At 49.2% G+C, this 9,762-nt stretch overlaps 1 protein-coding gene across 1 annotated transcript; it reads left to right on the top strand.

Annotated features, from left to right (window-relative positions):
- The first annotated feature begins 1,891 nt into the window (after positions 1-1,891).
- Positions 1,892-6,787, top strand: MED30 (mediator complex subunit 30). The gene is made up of 4 exons (XM_075272074.1): positions 1,892-2,233; positions 4,172-4,330; positions 4,724-4,834; positions 6,608-6,787. Exons 1-4 carry the CDS (start codon positions 2,015-2,017, stop codon positions 6,701-6,703), a joined length of 585 nt encoding a protein of 194 aa, XP_075128175.1. The 5' UTR covers positions 1,892-2,014; the 3' UTR covers positions 6,704-6,787.
- The last annotated feature ends 2,975 nt before the right edge of the window (positions 6,788-9,762 follow it).

Here is a 9,762-nt window from a genome sequence, read left to right as displayed (position 1 = left end):
TCTCTAGCAAAGAGGTCTCCTAGGTGTCCATAGGTCAGGAATAGCTCAGGAAACAAGGAGTCAGCAGGCAAGACAGCAGGTCACAGGTTCAAATCCTGACAGAATCAGTCCATGAAAAGGGCACAACTTATGTACACCCTGCATAAAAGTAGGCATTTTGGGGGACTTTTCAGCATTTTGGGCGCATTACTGGGCAATCCCAGGGCTTACATGTCCATATTTTTGCTTTCAATATGTTTTTTATAATGATATATGATGTTTGCAAGATAATGGTAAATTTGCAGCATTTTGATACAGATTTTTGTAATTGGGCATTACTTATGCACAGTTTATACCTGTGCCGGATGTCCGATTTTCTGGTCCATCAGAGGACTAGAAAAACGGACAAACGGACCTCAAAAATAGCAGACACAAATGGAGCTCATGGGACCTCAATGACTATAATGGGGTCCATCTGTTTTCCATGAGATGTCCATTCTTTTTAACTGAAATCGCCAGAACAAAAAGTTGGTCTTGCAGGACTTTTCCATCTGGAAATTTTAGATGGATCTGCGCTGCACCCTGGCAAAATAAGGATTTTTTAAGTTCGTGCCCCTACATGGGATAGGGTCACCCGCTTTAGGGCAGGTTTTTTGCAAAACACAAACTCTGTCAGAGGGAACCCAAATTTGCCGAGATTGTTTCTGACAAAAAAAACAAACAAAAAAACACTACTAATAAACACTAAGGGCTAGTTCACGTGGGGAAAGAGGGGGCGGATTTTGACGCGGAATCCCCTCACAATAGAGGTCTATGTAAACCCTAGTGTTCTTTTTTACGCATGGATAAAAGAAGCGAGCTGTCCTTTCTTCAGGCGGATTCAACCGCGACATCTGCCTCACAACAGCACCCTCCGGACTTGGCCCATTCATTTGGGCCAAATCTGGAGCGGAAAGCCGCGACGGAATGTGTTCACGCGGAGCTCCATGTGAACTAACCCTTAGGGTCCATTCACACTGAGTTTTTTGGTGAGGATTTTGATGAGGAAAAAATCCGCTTCGGGAATTTGGAAATGTCTCGTCCAGCACAGCGTATGGACCTTGAAAAAAAACGCTAGCAGTTTTTCCACGTGTATTTTGCCACAATGAGGGCGCGTTTACTCCGTGTGAATGGACCCTTACACCGCCCCCGTCCGGGCCCTCACTTTCCGCCATTCACCTCGATTTCCCATCTCTCTTTTCATTTCGATTTTGGGCTGACTATGAGGTGAAATCCTCCTCAAATTCAGTTCCAAATTCCTCCATGTGAATGGGCCCGAACTCTTCTCTAAGGGGGAGTTCACACGATGTAACGTGCCGCGTGATGTGGCACGTATACGGCGTGTGAGAATTTACGCGCCGTAAAAGCTCCCATTGATTTCAATGGGAGTTAGTATCGTATACGCTTCGTTATTTTGCCGGCCGTGATTTTGTGGCCACAAAATCAAGGCCGCAAAAAAACGCGGCGTATACGATCCTAACTCCCATTGAAATCAATAGGAGCGTTTACGGCGCACAAATTCTCACACGCCGTATACGTGCCACATCACGCAGCACGTTACATCGTGTGAACTTACGCTTACAATGGTAAATATAGCGGATTTACTTAGGACATGTTGGGACTTTATAAGGCGATACACATGTGTCCAGTCTATCTTAGCCTTTTATTAAAGAAGTATATTTTATAGTACAGGATTAATATGAAAAAAATCTGATATTATTCAATTAATAAATGGCTGAATGAGTTGACGTCACTTTGACGATTTTACACACACTTCCGCCTCCAGACGCCATGTTGTGGCTGTAAAAGCGTCGTAAAGAAGCGCCATCTTGTGACTGGCATTCACTGACAGGCCTGCGCCGCCATCTTGGAGAGGGCAAAACAATAAAATGTCTCGCTAGCGGACGCCATGTTAGGAAGGTCACGGAGCAGTTCCGTAGCTGGGTGGTATCCGGTTACCGGGACTGATTACCTGTGATATTCCCCGGTGGTTACCATGTCCACGCCGCCGTTATCAGGAGCCGGGATGGCCGGAGCTGCTGCAGCCGCCGCTGGTTTCCCCGGTCCTCCGCCTCCTGCAGCTGCCGCCGCGGCAGCCGCAGCCGCCGCCACCCGGGAGGTGAACACGGCGTCACTGTGCAGGATCGGTCAGGAGACCGTGCAGGACATCGTGTTCAGGACCATGGAGATCTTCCAGCTGCTCCGGAACATGCAGGTGTGGCCCCTAGTGACAGTGCCAGGGTGGAGGGGCCCCTAGAGACAGTACCAGGGTGGAGGGGCCCCTAGATACAGTACCAGGGTGGAGGGGCCCCTAGTGACAGTGCCAGGGTGGAGGGGCCCCTAGTGACAGTGCCAGGGTGGAGGGGCCCTAGTGACAGTGCCAGGGTGGAGGGGCCCTAGTGACAGTGCCAGGGTGGAGGGGCCCCTAGTGACAGTGCCAGGGTGGAGGGGCCCTAGTGACAGTGCCAGGGTGGAGGGGCCCCTATGGACAGTTACAGGGTGGAGGGGCCCCTAGAGACAGTGCCAGGGTGGAGGGGCCCCTAGTGACAGTGCCAGGGTGGAGGGGCCCTAGTGACAGTGCCAGGGTGGAGGGGCCCCTAGTGACAGTGCCAGGGTGGAGGGGCCCTAGTGACAGTGCCAGGGTGGAGGGGCCCCTATGGACAGTTACAGGGTGGAGGGGCCCCTAGAGACAGTGCCAGGGTGGAGGGGCCCCTAGTGACAGTGCCAGGGTGGAGGGGCCCCTATGGACAGTTACAGGGTGGAGGGGCCCCTAGAGACAGTGCCAGGGTGGAGGGGCCCTAGTGACAGTGCCAGGGTGGAGGGGCCCTAGTGACAGTGCCAGGGTGGAGGGGCCCTAGTGACAGTGCCAGGGTGGAGGGGCCCCTAGTGACAGTACCAGGGTGGAGGGGCCCTAGTGACAGTGCCAGGGTGGAGGGGCCCCTATGGACAGTTACAGGGTGGAGGGGCCCCTAGAGACAGTGCCAGGGTGGAGGGGCCCCTAGTGACAGTGCCAGGGTGGAGGGGCCCCTATGGACAGTTACAGGGTGGAGGGGCCCCTAGAGACAGTGCCAGGGTGGAGGGGCCCTAGTGACAGTGCCAGGGTGGAGGGGCCCCTAGTGACAGTACCAGGGTGGAGGGGCCCTAGTGACAGTGCCAGGGTGGAGGGGCCCCTATGGACAGTTACAGGGTGGAGGGGCCCCTAGAGACAGTGCCAGGGTGGAGGGGCCCCTAGTGACAGTGCCAGGGTGGAGGGGCCCCTATGGACAGTTACAGGGTGGAGGGGCCCCTAGTGACAGTGCCAGGGTGGAGGGGCCCCTATGGACAGTTACAGGGTATCTAGAGACGGTGCCAGTGTCGAGTATCCCCAGGGTTAGGGCTAGACACCAGTGTTTCTTATGGACATATTCTCAGGGTCTTGTAACGTTCCTCACACCTAATGATAATGGCTGCACTTCTGTTGCGACTTGCTCATGCCTGAAGCTGCGCCTCTTTTATCACCTAAAACCCATCAGGGCTGTCATTTTAACCATTATTATGCTGTGGTGAGTTGCGACACAATTGCATTTGCTTTCATTAGCTGCAATACACGTAGCAATCCTTGGTCACATGTGTAAATGAAGGTCTTAGGGCGCTATCTACACAGGCCACCTATGGCCAGACATATACGCACGCTTGCCATTGAAATCAATGGGCTCTGTTTTGAAGCACTGCGCTCAGATACGTGTCTAAATGAGCAGCGCGCTTACACCATGTGAATGGGCCCTTAGACCCAGTTCACATCTGCAAAAGCGGTTACCTAAGGAAACCCGTGGACCCCATAGACTATAATGGTGTCCCCGTGGTTTCCGCTCGAAACATGCAGAGAGCAAAGTTCTGCTTGCAGGAATTTTCTCTCCGCATGTTTTGAGCGGAAACCACACGGACCCATTATACTCTATGGGGTCCACTGGTTTCCTAGGTATCCGCTTTTTTATGCATACAGGTTTCCGTTCGGGGGGTCCCCAAGCAGACTCCCTGAACCGATACCGGAATGCAGATGTGTAAGGTCTCGCAGCCTCCATTACATTACGCAGTCATGTGATCCTACATCACTATGGGCGCACTGTACCATTGTCAATGCTCCTAATTCATCTTCCCATTTTCTCTCGTACAGCTCCCTAATGGCGTCACGTATCACATGGGGACCTACCAGGACCGGCTCGGAAAGTTACAAGAACACCTGCGACAGCTCTCCATCCTCTTTCGTAAACTGAGGCTGGTGTATGACAAATGCAACGAAAACTGTGCCGGACTGGAACCGGTGTCGGTAGAGGTACATGCCCTTTTATATATCACATTTTTGGCAGTAGTTTGGGAGTAGCAGTTGTGAACCAAAAGACCTCATATGGTCCAGGCAGGGGTACGGTAGTCGCAAACTGATAGACGGTAGAAGAAACCTACAATTCACAGTAAATGCTATGCTAGGCCGGGATCACGTGATCACACAGGAGTCTTTTGGACTGGATTATGAGACCTCAGAATCCGGTCAAAAAACGGCTATCTGCGACTGGATGCCGCCCCAGTCTATACAGTGCATTGGCATCCAGTCGTGGCATTCCTAATGGATGGGCCTAGTCCGGAGGGAGCGTTGCGAGACTTCCTATCCCGTGTATACAGTATATGAAGTGCCCGATATCACATTACATTTCCCATCTTGTCTTTGTAGCAACTAATCCCATACATAGAAGATGACTACTGGAAAAACGAGGACCGTGGCCCGACCAGTCAGCTCCGGTATGCAAGTGAGGAGAGGAGGGAAATCCTGGAAGTAAATAAGGTAATGTGTCTATAAAGTCTCTTAAAGGAGCCTGTTTTTATTTTTGCTCCCTCATCAAGATTTCCAACAAGACCCCTGTGTGAGAGGGGGAACCCGTAGTACAGTATTTCGGCCTCTGTTGTGTTTCTATATGGGACCTATGATATCATATTAGGAAACACTGAGCTTCTTCAGGGACTAGTGGGCTTTTGAGCGTTACAGCGCTCGGGGCCATTGTTAGGCCCTGCCTGCTACACTGTCTACCAATAAGTATTTGGACACCTGCGGTAGAATAGAAAACAACATTTCTTCCTATCCAATAGTTGGTATTCCCCAGCAGATGCTTCCTTACAGATGGGATTGATGGACACAATACTCCCGGATGCCTGGTGACACTCCTGGTGTATGTGAGCCATCGGTTGGGTGCGGTTTCTCTGGTCAGCACTCATCGGTCTCTATCTCCCAGTTTCGGGGGTCTGCCGACTCAGGGCACATTCTGACAATCACCTTTCACTTCATAATCACATAGGCCACTGTTGATTTTGGGTAATTCAGTTTGCTTGCTACATCCCTTAAAGAGGACCTTTCACCACTTTTGGGCACATGCAGTGTTATATACTGCCGGAAAGCCGACAGTGCGCTGAGTTCAGCGCACTGTCGGCTTTCCCGATCTGTGCCCGGTGTGAAGAGCTTACGGCCCGGTACCGTAGCTCTTCTATGGTCAGAAGGGCGTTTCTGACCATTAGCCAGAGACGTCCTTCTGCCTCGCGGCGCCAATCGCGCTGTGCTGTGGAGCGGGGAGGAACGCCCCCTCCCTCTGCTCACACAGCTTGTCCATAGACGAGTATTATCAGGAGAGGGAGGGGGGCGTTCCTCCCCGCTCCACAGTACAGCGCGATTGGCGCCACGAGGCAGAAGGACGTCTCTGGCTAATGGTCAGAAACGCCCTTCTGACCATAGAGCACTACGGTACCGGCACCGTAAGCTTTGTACACCGGGCACAGATCGGGAAAGCCGACAGTGCGCTGAACTCAGCGCACTGTCGGCTTTCCGGCAGTATATAACACTGCATGTGCCCAAAAGTGGTGAAAGGTCCTCTTTAAGGATCAACCATTTCTGTGGTACCCCTTTCTCGAAATCGGACAACTCTGCACTTCGTGGCATCTTACATGCGACTAATGCCAATGCTGTTTCCTATTTAATGGAGGAAGGCGTGATGTACATCACGACCACAGAGATCTCCATTTGCATGGGTGTCCTAATACTTATTGGGAGACGGTGTAGTACCTGTGTGCAGAGGCTGCTGTAATGACAGGACCTTATATCCAACAGTGTACTAGTACAGGCGCGTAAATCCGGCCAACACACGGACTAAGTTTAAAGGCTGAAACTGTCATGTGAACATTCCCTTAATGAATTAGAAAGAGGAGTAACAGCCGATTGTAAAGGGGTCACAAACTTAGTGTAAATGAGGATTCAGGAATCTCAGGAAGAAGAAAACGGGGCTCTTATTTTAGACATTAGTTATAGAGATGAGCCGATCCGAACAGCACGCTCGCATAGAAATGAATGGACGTAGCCGGCACACGGGGGGTTAAGCGGCCGGCCGCCGTCAAAGCGGAAGTACCAGGTGCATCCATTCATTTCTATGGTGCGTGCTGTTCGGATCGGCTGATCTGAACAGTACTCGCTCATCTCTAATTAGTTACATAAACCTCTTTTTGGTAAATCATCTTGAATTAGATCGTCTTATTATGTTATTATTTAGGTTTTTTGTTGTTTTATTTCTTACAGAAATTGAAACAGAAGAATCAACAGCTGAAACAGATTATGGACCAATTACGGAATCTGATCTGGGATATCAACGCGATGTTAGCCATGAGGAACTAAGAAGGCCGGCGGATTATTTTGTATTTAATGTTACATTGAGTGAAGTTTTCTGTGTAATAAATGTTGTTTTTCATAAAAATCATGGAGAAGATTTATCGTTCACAACTGACCTGTAGCCATCCAACATGGTGGTCCAGTCTCTGCCCCTTTAAGTGTGACAACCAATCTGCCCGGAGTAGAAGGGTATGCTCACACGGCGGAAAATGAAGAGGAATTCCTCTTCATTTTTGCCGAGGTGATGCTGTAGATCGGCATTCCGTTGCGACATCCCACTAGGCCCAGATTATTGGTGCACAGTCTCACAACATTCTTTTTCTCTAGTTCTGCTGCAGGTAGATATTTGCTAAACCCATGACCCATTTTCCAGTGCTAACGAAATATCCCTACAGCACCAAGATGGTTCTGGGTCACGGACCTCCTGCAATGTATTCTATATACCATCTATAGCTGGTATATCATGATACATGTCACTATACCTGCCCTGCATTAGAGGAATGGATCCTGATACGTTACCCATGCTGCACAGAATGCATGTTTTTGGGTACACTTACTGAATGAGAGATCACTTACCTCAAGTTCGAACGTTAAGGATTGCTACCTTCCACCAGGGGGTGCTGGAGGCACGGCTTTCCGTTTTTAGAAAGCTAATTTGCATATATTTTAATAAAGGAGCCTTATAGGACCTATAAGGGATTGTTCACAACTAGGAATTTGATGCTGAATTTGTTGAACAGAAAATTTCTGATGCAGATTTTGATGCTAAATTTGAAGCTGAGTTTGATGCGGAATTTGGAGAAGAGTTCCTCTGTGTATTTTCCGCTTCCCATTCATTTCAATGCGAGTTCTCAGGCAAAATATGCTCAAAGAAAGAACAGGACATACTCCGCTCGCAGAAAGAAATCAGCTACTGCTTCTCATTGAAATGAATGGGAGGCAGCTATCAGGCAGAATTCAGGGTGTGAACACCCTATAAGGGCTCGTTCACACAGGGAGTAAACGCGGCCTTCCCTTGTGCCTCCAGCATCTGCCTACCCATACCCATACTCCAGACCCCAGAGTGTAATGGGTGTAGGCTCAGAGGAGGTGAAAAGAAATAAAAAAAAACATTTAGGGCAGGACCCCACGTGGTGTAAACACTGCAGTTTTGCAAAAAACTACGGCGTTTTACTGACCCTGCAAAGTGAGTGGGATTCTAGCAAATCCCATCAACACATTGCAGAAAAATGTGCGTGGCGGAAATGCTGCGATTTCTGAATCCATTGCGGTTTTGTAAATCGCAGCATGCAATTGTACCAATGGAATTGCCAGCAGTTTCCCTGTAGGTATAATGGAAGCAATAAGTCCGGAGAGGAAGCCTCTGCACTTAATGTGAAAAGCGCTGCAGGAAAAACTGTGATGTATCTGCTGTGGGTTTTCCCACAGTGCTTTTTTGGTACGGCCTGTTACATGGGGCATTAGGCTTATATTCACCTTCCCTCTTTTGGGCCTTCTTGTGACGTCTTTCACTCTCCTGCTTGACATGTCCATGTGATTGGGCCTTAGCGGTGACCCTGGATGCATGACATCAAGAAAGGAGACCGAGAGGCAGTGTCGTAACTAAGAATGGCGGGGCCCCGTGGCGAACTTTCGATATGGGGCTCCCCACCCCTCGACCGACGCCATATACCTCATCCAACTGATTACCTTCTCCCCCGTATTTCTGTGCACACTATTATGCCACATAGCAGCCCCCGTGCACACTATTATCCCCCATAATGGCCCCTGCACACAGTATTATGCTCCATTGTTGACACCCATGAACAATTATTATACTCTGGGGTCTTTTCAGACCACCGAGTATAATAGTGCTTGTGGGGCCCGCGGCATCACTTACCGACCCCGGCCCCTGCCAGGATCGGTAAGTAAGTAGGGCCCGTTACACTCCAGCTGGTAACGGCCTATTAGAAAAAAAAAAAGCAGTGATAGTGGCTGGCACCGAGCCCCTAATGTCTCGAACCCTGTGGCAGCTTCTACCACTGCTACCCCGGTAGTTACGCCCCTGCCGAGAGGTGAGGGAGGTGACTGAGTGTTTTTTATTTTTACCCCTCCCCTGGGTTTCCACCTATAATATGCCGAGATCTGAAGACACCCCAGAGATTAACAATTTCACTTCCAGTTCTATTGTTTGACCCGAAATGAATCAGGGTTCCGAGACACCTAAACGCGAAACAAATTTTCGGCAGTTTGGCCCACGTCTATTTTTAGGCTGTTTGTTGTGTCTGAGCACTATGGTGTCCGTCACATTTGTGAGATTGCTTCCATCACGATTCACTTTCACAGATTGCAATGAATTTCTAAATCCTTTAGGATGAAGCTTCACAGCTGGCACCTGTTAAAAAAATCATTTTGAAAATCATCTTTGCTATTACGTGCTCGGTGTTCCCTCGGGGAACCATTTGTCAGACGCACACGCGTTCTACAGGATGGAACATTTCTTTTCTTCAGGGACTTCCTTCTATTTGTCTTACAATGTTGCCAAGAAAACACATTTGGAAAGTATAGTCTGTTCTGCCTGGAAAAGATGTCCTGACCCCGCACCGTGCACCGGACACATCGTCACTTCTCCGCTTCCAAAATGTCACCCCTCCCCTTATAACATTGGCAATAATCCAGAATGTTTTCATTCATTTGTCTTCTATTTATGTTGTTATATTCAGTACAATTTAATAATTTCAATCGGTAAAGGCGAATACAAGAAACTTTGCAATGTACAGTATCTTGCGACTGTAGACTGTTTTTCTGCTCCCCTGTCTCCGAGCTGATTTATACTCTGAAATCTCTGCTATAACCTTCATTAGATGGGTGGCAGGTCACATACCACATTACACTTTGCATCCCAGTCTCAAATAGAGGGACAAGACTGACAACACACGCCGCTTCATTCATTTCAATGGCACTATAGAAGATAGCCCAGTGCTGTATTATTACTACTTGCAGCTATCTTAGTGAACAGAATTGCACATGATGCAATGCACCCCAGTTGTCATGATTAGTGGGGTCCCTGACAGGGATACACCTTT

Source organism: Leptodactylus fuscus, chromosome 4 (assembly GCF_031893055.1).
Source record: "Leptodactylus fuscus isolate aLepFus1 chromosome 4, aLepFus1.hap2, whole genome shotgun sequence".
NCBI classification, from domain to species: Eukaryota; Metazoa; Chordata; class Amphibia; order Anura; family Leptodactylidae; genus Leptodactylus; species Leptodactylus fuscus.
The sequence above is the reverse complement of the archived record's forward strand: the minus strand, read 5'-3'. Positions and strand labels throughout refer to the sequence as shown.

Coding starts and splice junctions, on each gene's coding strand:
- MED30 (XM_075272074.1), top strand. CDS start 2,015: ATGTCCACGCCGCCGTTATCAGGAGCCGGGATGGCCGGAGCTGCTGCA. Junction 4,331..4,723: donor TGGAACCGGTGTCGGTAGAG/GTACATGCCCTT, acceptor TTGTCTTTGTAG/CAACTAATCCCATACATAGA. Junction 4,835..6,607: donor AAATCCTGGAAGTAAATAAG/GTAATGTGTCTA, acceptor TATTTCTTACAG/AAATTGAAACAGAAGAATCA.